This window comes from Enhydra lutris, unplaced genomic scaffold (genome assembly GCF_002288905.1).
Source record: "Enhydra lutris kenyoni isolate GAN:26980312 unplaced genomic scaffold, ASM228890v2 scaffoldscaffold36, whole genome shotgun sequence".
Classification (NCBI taxonomy): domain Eukaryota; kingdom Metazoa; phylum Chordata; class Mammalia; order Carnivora; family Mustelidae; genus Enhydra; species Enhydra lutris.
The window spans coordinates 16,933,584-16,961,162 of NW_019154120.1; the positions used below are offsets into that span (position 1 = coordinate 16,933,584).

Here is a 27,579-nt window from a genome sequence, read left to right on the forward strand (position 1 = left end):
CAGGGGTTACCCAGAGAGCCAACTTGGTGCTTTCTAATACAGACCCTGAACACGCCAGGCTTGTCTCCTCGCTCGCATCAGATGCTATCAGCAGACTAGACCAGGCCTCCGGGAGATGTGGGTCCCCAGAGTAAGCCAGAAAATGACAAGGTTAGGGCGCCTGGGTGGCTCAGTGGGTTAAGCCGCTGCCTTCGGCTCAGGTCATGATCTCAGGGTCCTGGGATCGAGTCCCGCATCGGGCTCTCTGCTCAGCAGGGAGCCTGCTTCCCTCCCTCTCTCTCTCTCTCTCTCTCTCTCTCTGCCTGCCTCTCCGTCTACTTGTGATCTCTCTCTGTCAAATAAATAAATAAAATCTTTAAAAAAAAAAAAAGAAAGAAAAAGAAAAGAAAATGACAAGGTTAGCTGTCAACTGCCCTTTCGAAGGATTTGAGGTTAGCAGCCCTCCTCACCCCCAGTGGTCCTCCTAACAGATACTCTTGGAGAGAAATAGTGCACACAGATGGGGAGCATTCCGTGCTCATTAGCTCCTTGTAGCCCATGATGGTTAACAAATCCTTTGATACTTAAGTACACGAGAGGGTTGTTAAACATGACATTAAGCCTATGTGAGTAGGGACAGTTAGCGTGAAATCACACACCCGGAGAGGAACACAAGTCTGACAATCTGGACACCCTAGTCTTATAAAGCTCTGCGTTTCTAGGCCTCGCTGCTGGAAACGGAGGGGTTGGGATGGAAGCCATTCACCAGGGTCTTGTCCTTCTCTGTTGGGAGTTTTGTTGAGAGACTGTGTTCCTTTCCTAGGGCTACTGTAACAAAGCACCTCAAACTAGCTGATTTACCAGGACAGATGTGTACCCCCTCATGGTTCTGGAAAGCTGAGGTCCTAACTCAAGGTCTCGGCAGGGCTGTGCTCTCTCTGAGGGCTCCGGGGGAGAGGTCTTCCTTGCCTCCTCTAGCTTCTGTGTCTGCTGGCAATCCTTGGTGTTTCTTGACTTGTGGGGGCCACCTTATTTCTGTACGTTTTCACCCTTTCTTCCATTTGTGCAGATCTGTCTCTATGTCCAGATTTCCCCTTTTTTATTAGGATGCTAGTCACCTTGGATTAGGGCTGCCTCCCCCCATGAACTCCCTTTAACTTGATCACCTCTGTAAAACCCGAACCCCCAAACAGGTCACATTCTAAGATGCTAGAAGATTCGGACTTTGTATCTTTTTCAGTGGACACATTCAACCCCTAACAGGGACCACACTGTAAAACAGATAATGTTTGGAAGGCCTGTCACCATGCACTCATGAACTGGACACTCTAGTGGGTCATACAATTCTGAGGCTCCAGGACAAAGTTACAAGTCTACAATCTATAACACGATTGTGACGTGAAAACTACATGCTGTGATTTTACCAAGAAAAGGGAACATTATAACCCAAATGACATTAAATTCACGAGGTTTGCTATTTTCCTGTGATCACTAGTAGAGAAAATACATGGAGGACGAGACCCCAAAAGTCCAGGTTTTGTTTTGTTTTGTTTTTTTTTTTTTTTTGAAAAGGTACATCAGAGGGTGATTATTATGCTAGTAAATAGGCTGTCACAGAACTCTTTTATATAGCAAACACTCATACTCTTTCATGAATTAAGCACAGAGAAGTTGTATATCTTAAACAGTCACAAAATCAGATTCACACTCCTTGACAGGGGGACAAACATTTGTTACATAAATGAGGCCACGCCTGCTTTTGCTCATCACCAGCAGAACAAACCCATCCACTCTTCCCGGTTTTACCAGAATGTTTGTTCACGGCCCTGCAGGTGTTGGTCCCAGCAGGTGCCGCTTCAGTTCCTGACACGGTTTCTCTATGCACAGCGTCAGGGCCAGCCCAGCGATGAAGGTCAGCAAACAGTGTCCGGAGAAAAGATAGAACTGTAGAGAAAAAGGGGCAGAGGGGATACAATCTTACTACCAGACTCCTTACTACCAGACGAAATGGATCTGTAATAGACTACCCTGAGCATTAAAACTAGAATAAATGCCATCAAAGAAAGTCTTCTGAAGCCCTCCCTCCAGTAAAACAAAGGACATCAGGCTCTGGCAACAATGCAACATGCTTCTCCCCAAGCCAGTGGATGGCTCTGGGAGTCCAGCAGAGAAGAGACCAGAGAGTCACACCCCGAGCCACGAGCAGGGATGCACTCACCATGTTGGTGTCAGTGTAGTGAATCAGTGTTTCCTGAAGCCCATTGTAGAGCACGATGAGGATAGGGTGCACCAAGTAGCAGGCGTAACTGATGCTGGCCAGCAGCGTCCAGAGCTGGCAAGACAGCAGCCGGTTCACTGGACCTGGAGGGAACCAACAGCGCGGTTCTCGGGCCCGGGGAGCGTCTCTCCTGCTCTGTGGGGCCATCCCCGCTCCCTCAGGACTCCACTCCTAAGGCTGTGAATGTCCTCTAAGAAAGTCTTTATTCTTCTCGTTTTTTGTTTTTTTTTTTCAAATTTCACATGCATTTTTATTGCCAGATTTTTTTCTACTTTTGCTAAAATCCCAGTACCTAGTGTCCACATATATAGGATCTAATAATGCATTGTGGTAATTTAATACATATAAAAAGCCTGTAAGATAGTTTCTTCTCGTTTTTTTAAAAAGATTTTATTTATTTATTTGACAGAGAGAGAGATCACAAGTAGGTAGAGAGGCAGGCAGAGAGGGAGGAGGAAGCAGGCTCCCTGCTGAGCAGAGAGTCCAACGTGGGGCTCGATCCCAGGACCCTGAGATCATGACCTGAGCGGAAGGCAGAGGCTTAACCCACTGAGCCACCCAGGCATCCCTATTCTTCTCATTTTTTAAGGGAATGAGTCCTAAATGAAAACAAAACAAAAAACAAAAAGCACTTCCCTTTGCAGGAGTATGAGAAAAATGAGAAATGCTAATATAGAGTTTACAATCGCCTGGAGCATAAAACATGCACGTGTAAAACGAGGTGCAAAGTCCTTCCCCCAGCTTTGGTTCTGGCTCCAGGGGCAACACAGGAGCCACTGGGCCTTGGGACAAGGCAGTGGCATTGCCAGGCCCCAGACTTGTCATCTGTCATAGACAGGCTTGCATTTGGTCAGCTTCTAGCCCCTTTTGGGACAAATATTCCATAACCTGCTCTAACTCCAGAACTGTGCTGTCCCACATGATAGCCGCAACCCACTTTGGGTTATTTAATTTAAATTAATTAAAATTAAGTGCAAGGATACATCCCTCTTGCACAGGACTTCCTGTTCTCTGCAGAGGGTTGAAGAGTGTTCTCCCAAAGCTATGTCCATCTGGAACCTTGCTCTATTTGCAACGAGGGTCTTTGCAGATGGAACGAAGGTAAGGAACTCAAGATGAGATTATCCTGGATTAGAGTGGGCCTCAAATCCAGAAATGAGTGTTCTTATAAGAGACAGAAAAGGAGACACAAACACACAGAGGAGAGGAACTGGGTGAAAGCCACGTGAAGACAGAGGCAGAGACTGGGTGACCCACACCCAGGCCAGGGACCTTGGGGCTTGCCGGCAGCCACAGGGGAAGGAGGGATCAGGAGAGAGCAAGGAACAGATCCCCACAGGGCTTTTGGAAGGACCTTGCCAACACCCTGATTTGGGGTTTCTAGTCTCCAGAACTATGAGAGAATCCATTTCTGTTGTTTTAAGCCAAGAACAAAGAAAGAAAGAAAGAGGAAGGAAGGAAGAAAGAAAGAAGTAAAGAGGAAGGAAAGAAGAAAAGGAAAGAAAAGAAAGAAAGGGAAAGAAAGGAGAGAGAAGAGAAAAGAAAAGAAGCTCTGTCTTTCTTTTCCACACGCCTCATCTTGAGTGCTCAGTAATGAATCAAGTGGTTTCAGTTGCTCAGGACAAAATCTTTGGTGCCATCCCAGACTCTGTTCTTTTTCCCATATTCCATAGAGCACATCCATTCTATCTCTGAAACTATCTATCTCAATCGGACTCTTTCTCCCCATCTCCTCTTGCAAACCCCCTCATCAAATCCACCACAGACCCCTCCTCCACGGACCTCTACAGTAGCTTCCTGACACATCTGTTGGTCTCTCTGCTCTTCTTGCTGCCCTACAGTCCCCACGCAACATTTAGAGTAATCTTTCAAATCACAGGTCAGATGATGTTACATGACGTTTAAAATAAAATCCAGATTCTTCCCCATGGCCGTGAAGATCCTTGCAAGACCTGGCTTCTGCCTTCCTCTGTGTCTCATTCCCATCTCTCTCCCACCTTGATCCTGATTGCTATCTGCCTGGCCTTCTGGCTGTTCCCCTGCCCACTGAGCTCATTCCCGTCTTGAGACCTCCGCCACACCATTCCCTCTGCCCACGATGCCTGCAAATGCACCCCGACTCCAGTCACGCTCTGAGTCCTGCTTTATTCTTAATCCTACATGCATCTGCACTTGAATTATATTATAAATGTATTTACTTGCTATGGCTCTGGATTTGTTTCCGATGACTGCTATAACATATCGCAAAAACATGGTGGCTTGAAATAACCAATATGGATTCTCATGTCATTCTGGAGACTAAAAGCCCAAAACCAGTAGCACTGGCTGAAATCATGGTGTTGACACGGTCACTCTCCCTCTGGAGGCTCTAGGGGAGAACCCACTCCTTGTCGCCTCCAGCTTTCCATGGCTTCTGGCACTCTTGCCTTGTGGCCACTCCTGTCAACATCAGCATTTTCAACGCTCTGCTCTATCTCCATATCCCTGTCTCCTCTGTGTGTCTGTCAACTCTCCCTCTGCTCTCCTCTTTTAAGGATACATGTGACTGCATTTCGGGCCCACCTGGATAAGCCAGCACGATCACCCCATCTTCCAATCTCATGTTTGCCGCCATATCTATAAGGTTCCAATAAGACCTCAAATCTTGGGGACCATTATTCGGCTCACTAGAGTCTCCTGGTCTCTCTACTTCCCCTACTCTCTGTGATCTCCTACAAGAGAGAGATTTTTTTTCTTGTCTGTTGCTTATAGCCCCTGCATATCAGTGCTTGACATAAATCAAGCATTTGGTAAATATTTTATGAGATCGAGTGAATAAATAGAAGTGGACTAACAGACCAGACTCATTTGCCCCCAAGTGAATGCCAGGGGATAAGATCAACCAAGATATTACTGGGGAATTAACAATGTAGTTGTAGAAAAATTAAGTCAGCAAAGAGCCAGGTAAACCCAACACAGAAGTACATTTCTTTTTTTTTTTTTTTAAGATTTTTATTTGTTTACACAACAGACAGAGATCACAAGTAGGCAGAGAAGCAGGGAGAGAGAGAAGAAGGGAAGCAGGCTCCCTTCTGAGCAGAGCGCCGATGCGGGGCTCGATCCCAGAACCCTGGGATCATGACCTGAGCCGAAGGCAGAGGCTTTAACCCACTGAGCCACCCAGGCGCCACCAAAAGTACATTTCTAAAGCAAAAAATATCCTGTTCATGTCACAAGCTCTAGTCAATTATTAATCACATTAAATTAATGCTGTTAATTCAGATTTTATTGGTTTTATAGTTTTATGGTTACTCTATTATTTTTTTTAAGATTTTATTTTTAAGTAATCTCCACTGAGGCTTGAACTCACAACCCCAAGATCAAAAGTCACACACTCTACAGACTGAGCCAGCCAGGTGCCCCATTTTTATGGTTACTTTATAAATTTGTTTTAGCTTTATAAATTTGTGTGCTATAAACATAAAAATTTGGGTGCCCGGGTGGCTCAGTGGGTTAAAGCCTCTGCCTTCAGCTCAGGTCATGACCCCAGGGTCCTGGGATTGAGCCCCGCATCAGAGCTCTGCTCATCAGGGAGCCTGCTTCCTCCTCTTTCTGCCTGCCTCTCTGCCTACTTGTGATCTCTGTCAAAAAAAAAAAAAAAAAAAAGCCCATAAAAATTTGTGTCTTAGCTTTATGTTTGTTCATGTTTAGGTAAAATTAGAATTAAAATTTAATTTAAGCCAATACAAGGGTTTTAAAGGCTATTTATTCCTTTGAGATGAGTCCATATATTATTAAAGTTAGAGGACCATTGCTGGAGGAGAGAGGGCAGCCCTGAAAGGTTTTAACCGGAGGAGTGAATGTCAGAAGATGACTCTGGCAACTCAACACAACATGGCTCTGCACGGAACCAGACCCTGTGGTCTAAACTGGCTCTGACTGAGATGGCGACAGATGATTTGAGCCATCGGGATCCCCTCACACCCCGAGAGTCTCAGCAAAACGCTTCTTCAAATGTTCCTTTATAGACATAGTTTTCCAAAGGTCACCAGGTGGATACATATTTTCTAGAATTGTATCTTGCCTATCACCTCCTACCTTCACCTACTAACCAATCCTGAGATCTTAAAATAGTGTCAGAGGTGCAAAGCTAGAACGCCAGTCACACCTAGATAATTGTGATCAGCTAACTGATCAGACAACACACTTTGAAGAGATAATATCTCCCAGGAACGACCAAAGGGCTTGTCTATCCCTGGATGAAGGGAGGTATCACCCACACTCAGCCTAATAACCAGTAGTACTTACTAGCTCCACCGTGACGATAATGCCGCAAATTCGATTAATCTTCTAACTTGACCCGAGTCACTCCCTCTAGCAGGTTAACCTTCATTTAGCATGACTTCTTACATTAGACAGGAATGCTATGATGTTTGGCCCCCCGATCACGGGCCGGGGGGAACTAACTGCTTGTGTTCCGAGGCTCTGTAGACAGCTTAGGGTCATTGTCACTGGATGAGAACCATGTTAGGTGTGGTCATGTGATTCAAACAGCTACCCAGAAAGGCAAATCCATCAGTCAGAGAGAATGTAGCCTATTTCTTTGTTAATGTCATTTCTCCATATAAGGAAAAGCTTTTACTATTAAGTATTAAGGGACAAATCCCGCATCGTTATAAACTCACCAAATTCAAAAACAAATTTACCAATCAAACATCTAAGAGGGGTATGTTGTACAGAAATGAAGGTCATGGGCTTTGGGCCTTGGCTTTGCCCTTGGTCTGGGTTTCATTTTCTAGCTCAGCCACTACTGAGCTGTGTGACCTTCGTGAGTTCCTTCATTGCCAGGTGCCGTCTTTCTCACCAAGAAACAGCTCCTGATAGTTCTGCCCACAGCGGTACTACCAGGGTCACCCGGGATCGTGTGGGTGAAGTTCTCCATGGGGCCCGGCATTAGCCTGTGCTCAATCTGCAGTTCTTGGAATTTTTCTCCTTAAACTATGATTTCCAAACACTTCTGCTGAGGCTAACTGGGTTAGGTTCACAGGCCCACCTGGAAACCCCTCCTGAGTATTTCACTAGGTTAGAAAGAGGTCATGGCTCCCCCTGGCTCTACCTCCATTGCTTTAGGACTTCTGAGCAGTGTGGGGCCAGAACCTTTTCTGGATGATTCTTGCTAGGTGTTCTCCTGCCATTTTCTGACACTCAAGCATCCAGCTCCTACCTCGTGCCAAGCAGAAAAGTAAGGGGGAAATGTCAGGTGACTTGAATATACATTTCTAATCTGGAGAAAGGCTGCAGATTTTCCTTTCGGAACCTGCATTTGTACATAAACCAGGGTAAAAATCTAAAACAGAATATGCAAGCATTTCTCTCCCCAGAATACGAACAAATTGTCCGTACCAGCCACTCCAGCAAATAAGAAAGCCCTTCTGTGTACGCCGTGTTTCCACGTGTGTCGCCTTTAAAGGGACACAGCATGAGCCCCTAAGAACAGCCCCAGCGGCATCATACCTCCGTAGCCTTCCTGACACGCCAGCATGACCCAGCCCACGGCCGCCGCCCACAGGGTCCGGTGCAGGGCCTGGTACAGAGCAACGACGGGTGAGGAGGTGGCCAGGCTGTCATCCACCACGTATGCCAGAGCGACCACTATGAACAGGGTGGACAGGGCGCAAATCCACCCCAGCACGGCCTGAGCCTACAAGGAAGGGAGAGACGCGGATCAAGCCCGTTCTGGACATTGCGTATTTACTTCCTCTTACACGAATTCAGTTTTTCCTCTCATTAGTGTCACTTTAGGTGTCTATTTGTAAACCTCAATCGGTCCCAACTTTGACTAAAATAGAAGGTTTGGACTAGCGGTTCTGAGGGGCTGGGGTTCGGGGCGGGGTAGGGGAGGGTGGGGCACGTGACCATGAAGAGTTAGCACAAGGGAGATCGTTGTGGTGACAGCAGAGTTGTGTACCTTGTTTGTGATCGTAGTTACACAACTCTCCATGTGCTAAAGTTGCACAAAACTATATACACACAAATGAGTGAGCATAAAACTGGTGGCTCCAAGACCTATGCACTGTCCAGTGTCCAATGTCCAATGTCCATTTCTTGGTTGCCTGTTACCAGTGAAAAAACCTAGGTCAAGGGTACACAAGACTTTCTGTACTTTTTTTTTTCTTTTTACTTTCTGTACTATTTTTGTAACTTGCTATGAATCTCAAATAACTATTAACTGAAAGAAGGGAAAAAAAGAAAAGATTTTAGGTTAAGGAACAGAATGACCTCCCATTCTGTTCCTTAACCTAAAAAGGCTCCTGGATTGGTTCTGTGCCCACCAACAAGGCAAGGCTTCCGGCACACGGTCTGTGCCTGGGCTGTAAACTTGTCATCGGGGCCATGAAATGGCAGCAGGAGTGGGAGAATGGAGAACTTTCCAGCTCAGAGAAGAGCCCCATGGGTCAAATTCTATTGCCAGGCCCAGTTCAAGATCTTAGATCTTATGTTACCTCACTTGACCTTTTTAGACTCACACCTGTCTTCTAAGAATCTCTCTTGCTTCTCTGTCCCAGTTCCCAAGTTGCTATGATGACCTCTCCATTGAACCAAACTAGCATCTTCTCAGTCCACAGTCTAGTCTTTAAAGAGAAGCTCTCCCCTCCTTGGCCTCCAATTGCTGCGCTAGGCTCTGGCTACATGGGAGGAAAGGCGTTTCCTGGGGGGTCAGGGAGCTCTCCACAAGCCCCATCTTTTGGGCTGGGATGCCCTTCACTCTTTCACTGATAATGCACCCTACCTCATCTCATTCCTAGCACAGGATATCGGCCCCGGCTGCCTCCAGCTTGGACTCTGTGTTCTTATTTTCTGGCTTCTAGAGTTTTGAACTTGGTCTACACATCCCTTCTACCTTGTTTCTCCAGATCAGCTTGACCTGTGTTCTCACTCCACACGCCTTGGTCCGGACTCAATGCCCGGAGTGTTTGCAAATGCTCTGTGTCATCTTGGGTTTCCCCTCAGCTCCCTGGACACCCTGGAACCTGGATGACACCGAAGCATCTCTTTAATGGCACTCTGTTGTAATCTACAAAATCCCCTGCATTTTCAGGGGAAACTCCAAACTATAGGAAAAGTCACATAGCCCTTGTTACAACCATTCTCTCTAGTGAAGCCCTATCTCCTGTTCCTTCTGTGAGCAACACAAGATTTTCCAAGGACAAGGGCCTCTTCTCCAGAGCATCTAGGTGAGGGACCCACAAGACCTAGGCAAACAAAGGTAGGGCTTAACAGAGGAGATTTGGGGCTATCACTGTACCCTAATAGTTCAAAGGTATTCTTGGCCCTTCATCCACTGAAAAGCACATTATCCTTCATTCATTTGTTTATTAAGTGATTTTAATTGTTAATTAATTTTAATTAATTAATAATTAATTTATTTTAATGAAGTGTTTACTAAGTGTCTTCAGTGATTTCAGAACCAGACATTGGGAATTCAGAGGCAAGTAAGACATGGTCTACCCTCAAGGTCTTGTGGGTCAATGAAAAGCCATATGAAGAGATTTGCACTGTTCAAGGGCAACGCCAAGGTAGTGTTTTAAACAGATTGCCCCAAGGGTGGATTTGAGATGGACAAGACAAGAAGTCCAGGCAAGAGATGGAAGAGCTTCAGCGAGGTTAGCTGGACAGGAGAAACAATAAGGGGCTTGGTGGAGGACTGCCTGGGAGGAGGGTTCAATGAGGAGGACACATCAAAGATGAACACAGGATTCTGGCTTGAGTAATGAGGTCAGACAGCGAACCAAAACAATTAGCCACAAAGCAGCCAGGGAAGCAATTTTATCTGGAAGACAAAGTGACAGCTTCATTCCCCTTAGATACCTTGTGTCCCGATGTCCAGATGGAGCCCTTGAATTTGACCAAGAATCCTGTCTATAGAAACCAAGGAGCTTGTGCTATTAAACATAACCATTCCCTTCCAGAAGAGGACCTTGCCCATGCAAACTCAATAGGTGGGTTTTTCCAATATCGGTGAATTCTCTGGGTCTGTACCAAGCCTCCTATAGGTAGAACACCAGCTCAGTGAGGAAAGTAGAGAATCAGGCTCCGGCAAAAATATAAGGTCACTCTTATTCTCCAGCACCAGGAAACACTGCTAACACACCACAGCCCAATAAAGTACTGAGCAGTCTGACTCCTGGCTGTGGCTTTTGACGAGTCTGGCCAAATGGGCCACTCCAGTCCCAAGAAGACCCAGCCCTTACAGTGAGGTATGAGGCAAGCTTACCTTGGTTTTAAGAATGTTTGCCTGATGGTTTTGATGCATGAAAATGCTCAGAAAGAGGCCCACGAGGAACGGCCCATATCTGCAGTAGGGCTTAGTGTAATATTCGGAGAAATATAACACAGTCACATTTTCACTGAAAAACACAAGAATGGAAGGCAAAAGGGTCTCTTTGATCTGGAGCTGAAAAAAGGAATCTCTCAGATGTCCACTGGTGCAACTGGCAAATCCAACGGAAAATGTGGGTTCGGAACATTTGTTCGTTTCCTCAGTAATGGTCCCCAAACAGTAACCTTGTCTTAGGTCACAGCTGGCTTGCTAAAATTCCAAATTCCCTTCAGCAACCCCACCCCCCGCCGGATCCCAAGGAACTATGATGACCGTGTTCCTTTTAAGAAGTTGTTTCTGGTAGCTGGGTACATCAGGATAGCTCTAAAAATCTGGTTCTCAGGAGTTAACCTCTTCGTGGAAGCTCTTACAGAATTTGATTGCTTGGGCCACATCCCTGGAGACTGGGATTCAGGTGGTCTCAGATGGTGGTTTCTGGAAGCACTGGTGGATTTAAAAGCTCCCCAGGTGAGTCTCACGTGCTTCCAGAATTGAGAACCGCAGAGCTAGACAGGAACGAGCCTCTTCCTCTGTCACCTGGCATTGCCCACAGAAGACATGACATGACGGGAAGGGCATGGTGTTCCCCTGGTCAAAAAACCTGGGTGTCTTCATTCATTCATTCATTCATTCATTCCCCTAACAAATACATAACACGCCCTGTGCCAGATGTGGCTTGGGGCTATTTTACATCAAGAAATGATGTTTGCCCTGACACCTTTAGGAAAACCCTGCCAAGACCTGGATTCTAAAGGAAAAGCGTTCTAGTGTGAGAGAACTGCAAATGCAAAGGCCTGAAGAGGGAGCAGGCTGGGTGTGCAGACGTAGGAAGACCAGTGTGACTGGTCCAGAGTCCACACTCTATCTGGGGAGTGATAGAGGAGGTCAGACAAGGATTTTACTTCGAGAGCACTGGGCAGCCATTGGAGGAATTTAAGCAGGTGACTGACAGGATCTGATTTCCATCTGTATCACTCCACCTGCTGCACTGAGAAGAGATGAGTGGGAAATCAGACCACTTCCCACACGCCCCCCCCCATTTAATACACAGGGTGGTTATAAGGAAGAATGTTATATATTCCTCACTGGGGAGGCAAAATAGCATCGTGGGTAAGATCCTAGGTTCTACTCACACCTGTAAGTATGCCACTTACAGGCGGTGTGACTTTCGAGGGGTAACCCCAACTTCCTTAAATTTCAGTCTTTCCAGCGGATCATAACTTCCAAGCCCAAGTTCGCCACCGAAGGAGAAACCTAATACTGCCACGTGGGGGCGCTCCTTTCCTCCGAGAAGCATTTCAACGGGCAGCAGTGTGTTTCCGGTGCTTTCGGAGCAGACGCCCCCACCCAGCGCCCTTTGAAAGGTTCGGAAGTTTGGAAACAAAAACGCCATCAGCTTTCCCATCCAGGCTGAACATTTCCCACCCAGTTTTCCCGCAAGCCAATGCACACAGCACAGACTGCCTGGCACTGGCTGAGCAGCCCTTCCTGGGAGGTCCTGGCCCTCCGGAGGGCAGGCTCGTGAGAGCAGCAGGCTGGAAACTGGGGGTTACCTTGCTTCTGACGGAGCTGCGACCGGAAGGGCATAAGCCAGTGTGAGCAGAGCTGTGGCAGTGAAAGATGCCAAGAACAGCATGGCCCCGAGGAGGACAAGGACATGTTTACTTCTGCAAAGAGAGGACATGGACAGAGGCTCCCTTCAGTTTCCGTCACTGCAAAGTCTGTGGCTAGGAAAGATTTGAAAGCTTGGCAATCAGAGGCACTTCCTGCTGGGGCTGCCTTTGAGGGAGGCTGATGTGGGGGCAGCCCTGGCAGAGTGGGCTGGAGTTAGACAACTGGGTTAGCCTTTAAACTTGACCATTTACTGGCTCGGACCTGGAACTTGAATTTCCGCATCTTCACCCTGAAATTTATAATGCAGCTCACCATGAGACCGTGCCTGGGAATGTCCCTCGCCACCCACGAGGCACTCTATGGACCTAAGAGGTGGTTGATTTAGGAGAGAAATAACAGTCAGGCACAGGGAGACACAAGGAAGGGAATAGCAGAAGAGGGGAATCCAGGGGTTCTTCTCCCTCCCAGATGCAATCTGAGACAAATATCTGGGTGTTGGTCTTTGATATGGGGTTAAGAATGAGGGATGGGGTGTGAAACAGGGAAGCAGGGAAAGCTAATACAAGGATGTGCTATCAAGGTGGCTAATGCTCCATTCTTCCAGAATGTGCTATGGAGCCTTCTGAAATGCACCTGAAAACTGTCTTGGGAGGTGAAAGAAAGAAGCCTTTTCTAGTGTCTTCTATCCCCCATGGGTCAAGGGTGGGCCCACAAAAGCCAAAGCAGCCACACTTTGGGACTACGCATGTTTAAGGCCAAGAGGAGTCCTGAAGGAGTCCCAGCTGTAGTATATGGGAGGTTCTGGGGCAGGAAATGAGATTTAGAGACACAGGCTCAGAACAAGGCAAGGCTGGGTCCAAGACGATCTGCAGTGGTACAAAAAAAATGTCAAACACAGGTGCAAGACTGTCTAGGCACAACCCTGCCGGGATGATGCCTCTGACAAGCCCGTTCCACTGCTTGAAGTTGCCGTGGTCCTTCACACGGAAGGGATAAGGTACCATTCCTATATCATGAGTGAGGCAGGGAGCAAATGATTTTCATCCAGGGTGCCAATTCTAGTTTAGTGTTAATGTTTGCAATGGAGGAGTGTTAGTTTGCTCAGTGGTGCTGTGATTGATTAGTAATGTCTGCTGTGAGCATGGGTTGGGGAGTTATGACAACAATGATGTCTATTTACAATGCCTTTTGCTGGACCATCTAGTTCTGCCCTCCCTGAATTACTGGCATTCTAGATGTGTGTGTTCTCTAAAGAAAAGAGCCCTACCTTTTATACCTAGCACCATTTAGAAGCTAAATGTAGTTGCATGGCCACATGCTTGGATAGGGCTGGTTTCTAGCTGAGGGATTGAAATCTGCCTTCCACGACAGCCTCTAGGAAAGATGCTGACATTGGAGCTGGGGGTCCTAAGTCACAGGGACACTCAAGCAGGACCCCAGTAGGTCTGGAGTTGGGAGGTAGTAAGAATTCATTGTCTTAGGTAGGTACTAGGCCATCCAATAAAAACCCACATCCACCCAAGTAAGTATTTGTTTAACTCCCTAGGGGACTTGAGCCCAATCTGTGGCACCCCCTCTCAGGAGTCAGAGAGTCTCCCCTGGCTAACCATCCATATAAGTAAAACTAATAAAGCCTCCTGACATAGACTATTATGGGCTGGATTTTGTCCCCCCAAAAAGCCAACTTCCAGCACCTCAGAATGTGGCTCTATTTGGAGACAGGGTCTTTAAATTGATAGTTAAGGTAAAATGAGGTCATTGGGATGGGCCTTCATTCAATCTGACCAGTGCCTTTCTAGACCATGTGAAGACACAGGGAGAGGCCTCAGGAGAAACTGACCCTGCTGACACCTTGATCTTTGACTTCTAATTTCCAGAACCATTAGGAAATAAATTTCTGTTGTTCAAGCCACTTACATGGTACTTTGTCACAGCAGCCCAAGCAAGGGAATACACAGAGGGACCCAAACAGACAGGGAGATAGTGAACCATGTCCCGCCTTACCTCCTGTTAGTCCTTTGTCCTCTGGAGCTCTGAGCCACTAACTGGGGCCTTTGACCATGGCACAAATGGCCCAGTGCCAAAGGCTTCCCTCTGCCAACTCAGGTTAGTGGTTATATTTTCTGGCTTTCTGAGGGGACAACTCCTGGGACAACGGGATTGAGAAAGTCCCAGAGCTTCAAGCACCAACCACAATCCCCATTCCCCCAAGAGGAATGGTCCATCAAAAAGATCCAGTCAGGGGCCATAGCCCAAGAGGAGGAAGGACATAACAGAATGTCCTCCTTGTAAGCCTGTCAGCCCCCAGCATCCTGGCCAGGATTCCCTAGAGGATTTCTCTTGCTTTTTCCTCACTAAACACCTAGACCAGCAATCAGCACATGGTGCTGCAAAGGCCGCCTCTGAGGAAGGCTGAGGAGGCTTGCCCTTCCCCCTCTGGCAGGGCTGCCGGGCCTGCTGAGGCCTCACACCCGACCCACCTGTTCCTGCAGGCACTTGCCAAGTTCTCCAGAGCCCTTCAAGGAGCCACAGTCCAGCACAGAGCCGAGGTCTGTGATAGTGCCAGAGAATGGGTCGGCGCAGCTGTGCCCCCTCTCCCCTGAGGGAGCTCTCAGGGTTTAACTGCCTTGTGGGAGGGAGAGTCCACATCAGGGGAGGCCCTGTGAGCCTGAGCAGGTCTCAGCTCCTGCTCAGGGAGCCCCTCCCTTAGCAGCCGGAGAGATCAGTAACCCAGGAGTGTTCGGGGAATCAGCCCACCCTTTCTAAGGGGCCAGGGGTGGGCGTGGGGAGCTTGGTCAGGAGCCCAAAGCCACCGTTACCTCCTCTCCACCTTCCTTGCCTGATCCGTGGTTAGGGTGAAGGTAGGAGAGCTTATTTTTTTTAATCTCCATTGTCAAAATAAATAGCAATATGATTATTAGATCTCATTTCCATCTTATTACCTGATTTTATTTCAATCACATATGCTTTTATCAGTTCTGTTATGATATCAAAAATTGTACTCCCCACCCCTCAACACCCATCTGAGAAAATAAGCCATTCGATTCAGATGCTTTTGTTTTGGGAGAGTGGGTGGGGGCGGACACTTGGACCTCTTGGCTCTCCCCACAGCAAGCATACAGGGAGAGACACCCCCGCCCCAGTGTCGGGCATTTGCTCCTGTCTGCACACCACCTCACCCACCTCGGAGGAGCAGAACTAGTAAGGGGTGAAGCAGGAAGTGTGTGGGAAGGGGTGAGGCTGAGCAACAGGAACGTGGACCCTTCAATCTGGGAAGCCTTTGTTAACATCTCCTCCACATCAGTTCCTTCTGGAAAGGGTGTTTAGAGAGGAAGCCAAGGAAGGAGACTCATTGCCCAGATAAGGAGACCCTCTGTGGAATAGGGACAGCACAGAGATTAGGGAGACGGCCCCCCTGAATGGGTTTAGGGGAGGAGCAGATGCTCACAGTGGCTCATCCAGCCACCCTCCCCCAGTCCCTGCGAGACTGGGAGGGGACCACTTGGTGACAGCAGCTGGGGACAATGGTGATGACATGGTGTCTCAAATAACAGGTAGCTGAGTGACATGGGGTCACACGTTACTTATAGGCAGGCCCTGGGCTGGTTCCCATGTGTCTGATCTTCCTTTGTCCTCCAACCCTGATGTGAAGCACTACCGTCTCCATTTTATAGAGATGGAGATTGAAGATGAGAGCCTTGCAGCGTACCCTAGGTCCCCTAGCTAGGACTTACCAGTCAGGATATGAATCCATGTCTTCTGACTCCAACTCACTATCCCAGCAAACTGCCTTTGTGCTTAGTGGAAGCCATGGAACATTTTTTTAATGGTTAGTAAACAAACAAACAAAACCCCTCTTTACATTTAAAGTTAGAAAGCAGTGTGTATTTAAGATGTATGAAAAAGCAGATTTTCCTTTTTTTTTTTCTTTAAGGTGCTTCATTCTTAGATTAAATTAAAATGAGATGTGCTCTCTCTCTCTCTCTCTCCCTCTCACTCTAAAATGAATAAATAAATCTTTTTAAAAAATGAGGATGCATTTCTCTTACTCAGGAGGCTTGAGTGTTTGCATGGAATGGGCAACATCCTGGGTCAGCCTGTGATTTAAAGGTCTGTCCTGCATAGAGTGTTAACAGGTAACCATGACGCAGGGCTGGTCAATACTTATTTGGAACTCAGGGGCACCCCTAGGAATTGAAGGCTTGCAAGTCAGATGTGAAAAATGAATGTTCTCTTACATTCCAAAATAATAAAGTTTGTATTTTGTTTTGTATTATTATTAACGTTCCATATTGGCAACAGTGTAATTAGATGGCCAGCAGACTGAATATTGATAGACCTTTAAGGAAAGCAATTTGTCATTATGCTTTAAGAGCCTAGATGACATTCATGCCCTTTGACCCAGTAATTCCCCTTAAAGATATGCATTCTAAAGAAATATCGGAGTTGGAGACAAATAGTTATCATAAAATTATCTATCAAACTGTTATTTATAAAAGCATAAAATCAGAAATAATCCAAGTATTTAACAATAGTTGAAGGTATGAGTAAACTAGGGGCGCCTGGGTGGCTCAGTGGGTTGGGCCGCTGCCTTCGGCTCGGGTCGTGGTCTCGGGGTCCTGGGATCGAGTCCCGCGTCGGGCTCTCTGCTCAGCAGGGAGCCTGCTTTGCTTCCCTTCCTCTCTCTCTGCCTGCCTCTCTGCCTGCTTGTGATCTCTCTCTGTCAAAAAAATAAATAAAATCTTTTAAAAAATAAATAAATAAATAAATAAATAAATAAAAAATAAACTAGAGTTCATTCATGGAATGCAATGTTATGCACACATTAAAATTATGTTTACTTGGAAGTAAAATAATATAGGAAATTGGTTATGTCATAAAACTACTAAAAGAAAGATACTAACGTGTGGGTAGAGAATCCTTTCATGTATAAAAAGCTGTGCAGAAAAAAGATCATAAAAATAAACATGATATTGACAGGGAATTCCCTTCTCCTTGAGTGAGGGATGGGTCAAGGATGGCTTTCCCCTCTTCATCCTATTATCTTGCAATATTTCTTGAAAATGTATTTTTTATAAAGATTTTATTTATTTATTTGACAGAGAGAGATCACAAGTAGGCGGAGGGGGGTGAAGCAGGCTCCCTCCTGAGCAGAGAGCCCCATGCGGGACTCGATCCCAGGACCCTGAGATAATGGCCTGAGCAGAGGCAGAGGCTTTAACCCACTGAGCCACTCAGGTGCCCCAAAAATGTATTTAAAAAAAAAAAAGAAATATCTCTTAAAATATGGCATGGAGGGGTGCCTGGGGGGGGCTCAGTCGGTTAAGCGTCTGCCTTTGGCTCAGGACACAATCCCAGGGTCCTGGGAACGAGCCCCACATTGGGCTCCCTGCTCATCGAGAACCTGCTTCTCCCTCTCCCTCGGCCTGCGGCTTGTGCTCTTTCTCTCTCACTCTCTCTTTCTCAAACAAATGAAATCTTTAAAAATTATTATAAAAAGTTACTTTTTACGGCAAAAAGTGTTTTTTTTGTGTGTGTGTCATTGATAATCCACAAGCTGTAAGTCTCCTCGTGAATTATTAAGACCTTCAGCTTTTCTACAACTAACAAAAATTAAGGTAATAAATATCCGAAGTGGGGAACAGGTACACTGATACCTTGCTTGGGGCACTGTAAATTACCTCACTCTTTCCGCAGAAGAATCACACAATATGTAAGAAGCACCTACCCCTTGACCTAGTAATTCCATCTCAAAATAGGCCCCCAAGGAAACGAAGGGGGAAAAGCGGTATGTTCCAAGACTGTCCTGGAGGTATCATTTGGAGTCAGGACAACCTGGAACTAACCTGGATGGCCAACCACAAAACTGGTGCGGAACTTCGAAAACAGACGAGTATGCGGATCATGTCCCGATGCGGAAATGTTACAAAGACCGTTAGTGGAAAGGGCTGAGACTGGATATTAACACACACGGATTACAACTCTGCAAAAGCACCGAGGGACGCGGGCAGGACCGAGATCGGGGGATGGGGATGCGGAGCAAGGCAAACAGGGGAGGAGGACTCGGTGTCCGGACGCTTCTGAGAAGCTCATTTCCTAACTTGTGAAGGCCACTCTGCCCAGAATGGCAGCGCTCGCTGAGAGTTCCGCGGGAGACGGCCCACGGGGCGACACACCTGTCCCGGGGAAACTCACTTTCCGTGGACGAGGACGATCGCCGGTGTGGTGAGATGAAACTGAAAGTCGTTGGCCAGGTACCACGTCCAGCCATTACACTGAAACGAGAGGAGCAGAGGTGACTCCTTTCCCTCGCTCCCCAGGCACCCCCCAGGGTCTCAGCTTCCCAGAGCTGGGGAAAGACTTTCCTGGGCGGGGCAAGGGGCGGGGACTTCATGGGAAGAGAAAGGAATTCCGAGTTCCAGGTGTTTCAAGGACGGCATCTTGTTTAATCCGGTAACAAGCCCAGGCAGTGGGAACGATGATGCCCGCTCACGAAATGGAAACGCAGACAAGCGTTCTCACTTGTTGAAAAAAGCAATCATAGCTAAGCTCCCAGAACCCCTGTGGGAGTTCAGTTCCATCCCACGACCCAATGTAAGGAACACCCTGACATCCCACCTTGTGCTCTCTTCCCTGCCTGGCCAGCCCTCCCCGCCTCCGGGGCCGAGTGTGTTCACTTAGAATGGAGGCCTGGCCACAGACCAGCTTTTGTGGGAAGCCCCAGAGTTCCCACGTATGACTGGCAGGTGATCATCTGGCCAAAGCAGCAGGATGGTACGGGCTGCCCACGTTTGTGCGAAGTGAGCCAGTCACCTGCGTTTCTTCTTCAGTGTGAGGAAATGCCTGGGCTTCAGAGATAAAGGGCTTCTCCTTGTTCCCTCCAACTCCCCACAGTCCAAGGGACACCAGACTTATCCAGGGGAAATGACAGCTTTCCTTGTCCCCGTTAGAAAGAATTTCCCGTCATGGGGAAATCTTCGAGGACCCGAGGCTGCCCAGCCCTCACACTTGTGCTTCCGAGGACCTAAGGTGGGTTTTGCCTCAAAGAGGCGGCTGGCTCGTGTCCTTGCCCCTGAAGCCCGCATAGGGCCCAAGCCTGTCTGCATGGGGCCAACAGCCCTGCCTGTCCTCTGCAGGCCCCGGCCCCGCCTGGGCCCATCTGAAGGCAGTTAGGTGGCCATGAACGCCCCGTCCGAGCCGCCAGCACTGGCTGGTGGAAGGCAGCCGTCTAGCTGGTAAGCAGTTCTGTGCTGTGAGTGGCCACGCGCTGGCCATTCTCTTTCCAGCCTTGCTTCCAAGGCTGTCCGTGTCCTGTGCATCAAATCAGTGACATGATGTCCTTACAGCGATTTCACTTTTGTTTACTCCAAGGTCATTACGAGGCTGTGAGGGCTTTGAGGAAGCCCCCAGCCATATATACAGGTGCTGCGACTGTCAGATCAGGCTTGAAGTGGAAAAGAACTCATGATGGCCAAGAGGCAGTGCAACGTTCCATCCCAGTCATAGGCTGTCTGTGGGGAGGTGAAGAAACTGCCCTTTCTCCATGGGGGTGACACAGACTGGAACAGGAACCCTGACAGGGCAAGGCCAGCTGCATCCGGGCACCCAGATGGCTGGTGGGCGATGCCCACTCCTCTGCGCCCTCCCTCTGCTGTTCCCAGCAGCTCCCCCTGCCAGGACCGGTGTGGTTATGCTCACCCATCCTTAGGGGCTAGCCTCCCTGCCCGCAGCCCACCTTACTAGGGCCTCACTGTTACTCCAGAGAATATGCCAGAACATGAAGTGAGACCCGGGGTTGGCTCACGCCCCCTGCCTGTTGACTCACCGAGTTTGGGACCGCCAGGAAATCGTTGAGCAACAGCACATTCGCCCACCATGCCTGCCGGCAGTTATCCAGATGAAACTTGGGCAGGTCCCAGACGGGTCCCCAAGGAACAAGGGAGAACAATCCAACCAGCAAGCACACCGAGTACAGGTGAAGAGGCTGCAACCTGGCGGGGCAGTGGGGGGGTTGCGGTTGGGGGCGGGGGCGGGGGAGAGAATGTGACTCTGCAGTGGCTCCATGCGGTCCCCTGGGTGGGCCAGAGAGACGCTCCAAAGCAGGTTGTCTGGGTGGGCGACCAGCTCCCCGGCAAGACCTCAAACACTCCGACATTCCCCGGTAAAAAATCGTGAGCGCCCACCGTGAGCCGGTTCCCGTGTTGTGGACGCAAATATACCATTAGTCATGGAGCATGGGGTGCACTAGGAGCTTCTCAGATACTTCCAAACCTCAGAACTCTCCTTTGGGGAAACACCAGCTCTATTTTACTGACGGAAAAATTATAGCTCTGAGATGTGGGCGACTTGTCCAAGGTGGCCCAGCCTCGAGGGAGTGCTGAGATCAGACACCTGGTCCTGTTCTTCCCTCCCCCGCCCCCGGCCCCCTTGGAGGACGAGAACTTTCCTCCCTCCCTCTTTTCCTTCCTCCCTTCCTAGGGTTATTTCTCCCTCCCTTCCTTCCTACCCTAGCTCCTTCCAAGCAGGACTAGAAGCAGGTACAAAGATGATGGGGAAAAAGGCACAGGTGTCCTCTGGAAACAGAATTCGAGCCGCATCTACCACTAGTGTTTACGTTCTAGAAGCCACATTTGTCAGTCAAAAGAAACAGCTACTATGGGCGCCTGGGGGACTCAGTCAGTTGAGCGACTGCCTTCCTACCACTGGGGTCAGGAGGATCCTGCTCAGCAGGGAGCCTGCTTCTTCCTCTGCCTGCTGCTCCCTCTGCTTGTGCGCGCTCTCTCTCTGTGACAAATAAATAAATAAAATCTTTTAAGAAGGAAGGAAAGAAAGAGCTACAATGAATTTTAATACTATACATTAGAGAGCCTAGTGTATTCAAAATATCATTTCAATAGGTAATCAATCTAAAAAATTAGTGAGCTAATTTACATCCTTTCTTCTTTGACAAGTTTTTTTTTAAATTTACTTACGAATTCTTTTTTTTTAAGATTTTTTTATTCATTTATTTATTTAACAGAGAGAGAGACAGTGAGAGCAGGAACACAAGCAGTGGGAGTGGGAGAGAAAGGAGGCTTCCTGCCAAGCAGGGAGCCTAATGTGGGGCTCGATCCCAGGACCCTGGGATCATGACCTGAGCTGAAGGCAGACACTGAATGACTGAGCCACTCAGGCGCCCTGACTACCTCTTTCAAAACCAGTGTATACATTTAATACTCGCCCACACGTCTGTGGGCCACCTGTCTGGTGGTTACTTATCGGACCTCCCTGGCCTCGAGTTTAGAGGTGAGGTTGTAGCTGGGAGAGAGACACAATCCTGGCATGTATTCTGGGTGAGCTATGATTCTAGCCATCTTTTAAAAGAACATATTGAGAGCAGGGCACATGGCCCAACCGCGTCTCCGAACATCTCAGTGGGGGCGCCAGGGCCCGGGGTGGGCTGTGACAGATGGGAAGGGCAGGGCTGCTGGCGGGTGGGCAGCACCCAGCCTGGTCAGCACCGGTCCCCAGACTTGTTGGCCTCCTGTCCTTCCCACAATGATAGCATCCTTCCTGGCATGTGTCTAGTAGGCTGGAGAGCTGTGGGCATGCAGGGAGCAGGCGGAATTTGCAGATCACAGTCAGTCAGAAAGGGCCACCAACGGTGCCAAGACGTGTTTCCCCAGATCAGCTCAGACAACAGCCACGGAGCCTTCCCCGGGGCCGGGCCTCGTCACATCAGCCATATGACCAGGCTGCCCTGCAGCTGCTCCCACAGGCCTCCCAAGCCCCCTTTCCCACCATCTGTCACCTCCCTCAGGAGAGTAAGTCAACCCCCTGCTCCCCTCAGAACCAGAGTTCAGGTCAGATGCCCTCGGGAGGGAGCAAGGTCCAGGCACTGCCCCCCAGCATGGCCTCTGAATTGGGGCACATGGGGGAGGGGCAGAGGCTACGGGGGTGGGTCTCACCTTGAAGAGCAAAACTACAGAAATGGGTGTTCCAGTTTTATCTACATCTTCATACTGAGAGCATCATAGAACTTCTCTCTTCCCTCTTCTATGGAAGAGGGAGAATGATAATTCCTTATTCCAAGGAGAATCATGATTCCTGCCTCCTGAGATTTCTTGAGACTCAAATGAGATCAGTAAGAAAACAGTGGGAAACATTGAAAGCATCAGATAAATATAAATGCTCTCCCTTTTTGTCCAAGGTTCTGGAAGACTTAGAGTCAAGGTTTTCGAAAATTAGAAAGTACTACTTCGGCTGTTGTAAGAGAGGTGAGAAGCAGGCATTCTCATACGTGGGGCGGCGGGAAGGTAAATTGGAAAATGTCCATCAAAATGTTAGATGCACCGAACTACCAATTCTCCTGGTGGGAATTTACCCACAAACATGTTCACAAGAGTACACAAAAATATATAGACGTTATACGATCGTCTAAGATAGCAAAAACTTAGAATTACCACCATGCCCATTAATGGGGACAGGTTAAACTCCTGATACTCCATGAACACATCACCGTCCAGGCAACATTTGAAGTCAGTGAGGTAGGTCCTTTCACGCAGAGAGACATGATATGTCAACATTAATCATTAAGTGCAAAAGAGCTACATGCAAAATAGCGCAGCAGATAGTATAATCCTACTCGTGAAGAAAAGAAAAAAATCACCCAATGCCTGTAAATACATGGAAAGTATTTACAAAAATTCACAAGAAACTCTTAACAAAGGTGTCCTGTGGGGAGTGAGGCTGGGATGGGTTCCCCTACTTTCAGTGTATAACCTTCTGTTACAGTTAGACATTTTTTTTTAATTTATTTATTTGAGAGAGAGAGAGAGAGAGATCACAAGTAGGCAGGGAGGCAGGCAGAGAGAGAGGGGGAAGCAGGCTCCCTGCTGAGCAGAGAGCCCGATGCGGGGCTCGATCCCAGGACCCTGAGATCATGACCTGGGCCGAAGGCAGAGGCTTAAGCCACTGAGCCACCCAGGCGCCCCCACAGTTAGACATTTTTATTAGTAATTTTTTTTTTTTTTACACATATCTATAAAATCCCCTGATTTTTAAAATGTGGCTCCTGGTTGGAATCGTCACACCATTTTAAGGGTTTGGAAATTCTTACTCTCCTTTGCTTCCTATTATGTAGTCTTTGTTCTGACTGACCCTGGGAAGCTGGGTTTTCGCATTTTCTTAAGGACGGGGTAGCTCCCAGCTGTCACCCAGCGCCTGCCCTGTCCTCTTACTGTCTAGTCTCAGAGTGATTCTTGGAAAGGTTAAATCTGACCATACCACTTCCCTCCGGGAGCCTCCCAGAGGCTTCTTGTCTCCGAATAGCCAGCTAAAGGCTCCTGTAAGTCCTGGCCATGGAGCTCCCGCCCCATCTCCTTGAACCCACGCCCTTCTGTTCTCCAAGTCTACGGCTTCCCCCACTCCTACGGGCTCTCTGTGGTTTTCCAAACACACCAAACATGTTCCCTTCTCTGCACCCACTCCCACATGGGCCCTTCTTCCCTCACAGCATTCTCTCTGCTTAGAAACTTCTTTTACTTCCTTTGACAAATGTCATCTCCCCTGACTACGCTTCCAGAGGAAGACCGCATCTAGCACTTTCTGACACTTATCATCCTGACCTGTTAGAAATGTATTTGCATGTTGCAACTTAATGTTACATATTTATTTGTTGATCGCCTATCTCTGTTCACTAGAACATAACCCCAGGCCAGAAGACACCTGCGTGGCTACGGAGTACTGAGTCCGCAGAGCTTACAGCAGTGTCTGGCACACAGGGGGCCCTCAACGAAGACAGAAAGAGTGAGTGAACGAATGATCTTCATTCCAGTGCTCTTGGCGCCAAGCAGGCAAGCAATCAATCATAATTGTGTAATAACAGTGGGTTTTGCCCACAAGAATGAGAACAGCAAAGTGGCTAGGAACGTGGCTGCTTTCTCACTGGGTTTACCTTAGAGAGTGAGTTCAAACTCGATTGGTGATGCTTTCTCTGATTTTTTGACAAAGTTTTGTCCCACTTTGGACTCTCTCTTCCTGGTTCCAATCTGCCACTTTCCCCGAGCTCCCTACCTCAAGAACATCACCACCATCCTGCCATGTCATTCAGGCTGAAGATTTGAGTGTCCTTGATTCTGCCCTCTCTCCATTCCCAATGCCAATCACCAGTCCAGACCTGCTGTCCTGACCAGATATTGTAATAATTTACTCATGGGATCCTCGCCGCCATCTTGCCCCAGAAGACCTCACACCCACACCCCCCCCCCCCCCCCCCCACACAGACTTTTCCTGCCCCCACCACTGCTTTATCTGCCTGCTAAAACACGTTCCACTCCTCAATCCCCAGCTCTAGGACTTTTCTTCTGAAGCAGGTTTCCCAAGCAGAATCCACCATGCCATTGGATCCCACACCCACCCCCTAACAACCCATCAGCATCTCTCACTAAGAAACCCTGGTCTGAATGCCAGTCCCGCTACAGAAGACCACAGGGTAGAATAGGTCAAACCCGGTGCCAACTACCCAGAAGATATTGAAAGAATAAGCAATCTGTCCAGCATGGCGGACAAGAGCTAGATTTAATAGTGTTTGGAAGAAACTACAAAGGTCATGGTGAAAAGAAATCAACAGAGGTCTATTCCCTGGCTCAGACTCATTCTTAACCTATTTACTGGAAAAGTTATAGGATATAAGAAGCAACAACAGTAATAATGGCAGCTTGTACTTACGGAAGGCCAACTAGGCATCCCATGCGTTTCTAGGTTCTTAGCACCCATCCTCTCACTTCATCTGCACAAGGGTCCAGTGACTATCACTGTGCTTCCCCTTCTTGAGATGAGAAAACTCAAGCACAGAAAGGTTGAGACAACGTCTCGAGGTCACACAGCTGGCAGAGGCTTGAGCCAGAACGCAAGCCCAGGCGGACCCACTCCAAGCAGATCTCGCCCACTCATTTTTCCTAGCCCAGAAGACTGTTTCAAGACCCTCCTTCCTGCTCCACAACAATGAAGTGTAACAAGGGGACCCTAAACAAAGAAAGCAGCTCCAGCCCAGCCAGCAACAAACTGTGATTTAGAGAAGGTACAAAAGGAGTGTTGGGCTACTTGAATGGAAGTTTCCTCTTCTCCCCATGCAGCGTGTGTCTCATTGCATCACAGCCTGTCTCCTGTCCCACAGATTCCATACTCCGTCCCAATACCGTGTCCCCGCCTGCCCCAACCATCCACACATTCGTAAAGAGGACCACAACCTCCCCGCCTCCCCATGAGCAGAAGCACCATCATCACAAGCATCACCGGCCCCTCTCCTTGTTGGATCTTATTTTATTTTTATCATTACCCTGAGTACTCTGAGTTACGGCAGCCAATTCCTACCAATTTATAAGAGCCACGCACATTCTCCCGTTGGGTACACATTCCAGGGAAAGCCGACCGTACGTTTATTGGAATCTGATGCCCATGAGCTGAAGAATAAGGATGTTTTTGCTGGTTTAATATAGTTCAGTTTCTCTTTGGACGAACGCCATGAAAATTGGTATCTTCCACTGCCAACGGCCATTAAGCCAGCAAAAATCAACGTTATGAAGAAAACCATGTCTCTCGGTTTATTTTTCTTTGAAAATTATTTCAAAAGAGGGCTAAAGACTCAAAAGTAATGAATGATTACGCAGCAATAATGCATTAAGGGATGAGACAAAGAGACTTACCTCAAAAGGCGGCTGAGGACGAATCTGAGTATGACACTGAGGGTCGTTCCTTTGTCTGAATTCTCACGTAGCTTTAAAAACGACCTTGCACTTAACCAGCCACTGAGAGAGAGAGAAGACTAGTCACGGGAATTGCTTACCAGTGATACAGTGCATCTAATGATTAACTTGGTTGTCTGTATTGGGGTCCAAGACGTGATGCTGTAGTGACAGGATTATCTCCAACACTAAAACAGTAACAGTTTTTTTCCTCGCTCATGCCATGGCCATCGCCTTGAGCTCAGCATCTTCCCCACCAGGAGACCCAGGCTGAGGTTGAGGCCACTCTCTGAAAAGTCACCAGGGACCACGGCAGAGAACAAAGCATGCTGGAGGGCTTCAAACCAGCAATTAAATGCTCGAGCCCAGAGGGACCTGTTTAAAGTTCTTAGCATATTGGCAACACTAGGTGCCCCTCCCTGGCAGACCTAGTTCCCACCCAACCGCCACGTGGCCAGGAAGCAGACCAAGGGCCTGGAAGGAAGAGAACCAGAAGTATTTGAACAGCTCTACGAGCTACAACATTAGCCTTTAGAAACGATAACATCCAAAGCCACGTTGTTTTCAAAATACTTTTGCTAACGGTGTTGTTTTGGCTTCAAGAGCAATACCAAAGTCTTTTGCCATAAGTGTTTATGGAGCGAGTGGTTGGTAAAAGAGAAGATATTACCATCCCTGCTTTCCTAATAGGGAAACTGAAGCTCAAAGACTCAGTGGGTTGCCCAAGATTCTCCACCAACACATCCTGATGATGATTTGTTACCCAGACCGCTCCGCTAAAGAAACAGGCCACATCTCTGAGCTCTAGCTTGACGATAAGCAAGTTTGGGAGGGAGTTTCCTGACCTTTTGACATGGATGCCAATGATCCTTGTGGGTGTCTCCCTAAGGAACAAATGCATTTTCTATTGCAAAAGAGGGCTGTGTGTGTGTTAGAAGGGCTCAGGGAGGGTTAGAGAAGGTCTTTGTTCTCTGCCAGCATGACTTTCCTTTGAAACGCAGCAAGTCGGAGTCACTAGAATAGGAACACAATTGATAGAGATGTGTGGAAAGGAGCGCTGAGTTGTGGAAGTGGGACAGCCAATTCCAATTCCGGCCTCCTCTCCATTTCAGGAAAGAATGAATCAGGGTCTGTCTCTGTGGGCGGGCAAGCACCATCCTGCCGTTCCCTTCTTCCAGGGGCCAAAGAGAAAGGCTGGCAGGGAAAACGGGCTGTGAGCAGGAGACGTCTCTATGGGATGCTGGGAAGACCCAGAGACCTGACCCCAGCGAGGAAGAGGACAGTCCTGCGGTAGAGACACGCAGAGGTTCTGGAGCGGTAGAAAGGGATCCCGACCGTCCCTGGCGATAGGAGTCTTTAGTTTTACCACGTAAACAAACATATGAGTGACATGGTGGGTAAGCCGTGCTTTGGGCCCGAAACAAACACTATGTTTTCAGTTCTAATTCTAACGTTCCTGGCTAGGGGGACTGGGACAAGTTATTCCGTCTCTGCACATCAACTTTCCCAGCTGTAAAAATGGGCGTGACATTGGTTCCGACTCCCTGGGTTTTCACTGTGTACGGAATAAAAGACTGTAGTCTCTTAGCATGATGGCAGTACTAGGAATCACTTAGTAATAGTCC

At 48.1% G+C, this 27,579-nt stretch overlaps 1 protein-coding gene across 1 annotated transcript in view; it reads right to left on the bottom strand.

Annotated features, from left to right (window-relative positions):
* Positions 1-1,797: 1,797 nt before the first annotated feature.
* LOC111154317 (O-acyltransferase like protein-like) overlaps positions 1,798-27,579 on the bottom strand; it is a 64,248-nt gene continuing 38,466 nt past the window's right edge. The window contains exons 8-15 of the mRNA XM_022513834.1: positions 25,916-26,017; positions 20,056-20,221; positions 18,426-18,505; positions 12,170-12,283; positions 10,512-10,644; positions 7,751-7,937; positions 2,198-2,340; positions 1,798-1,923 (exon numbers count right to left, since the gene is read on the bottom strand). Coding sequence (XP_022369542.1) covers positions 1,798-1,923; positions 2,198-2,340; positions 7,751-7,937; positions 10,512-10,644; positions 12,170-12,283; positions 18,426-18,505; positions 20,056-20,221; positions 25,916-26,017 — 1,051 coding nt within the window. The remainder of the gene's footprint in view (positions 1,924-2,197; positions 2,341-7,750; positions 7,938-10,511; positions 10,645-12,169; positions 12,284-18,425; positions 18,506-20,055; positions 20,222-25,915; positions 26,018-27,579) is intronic.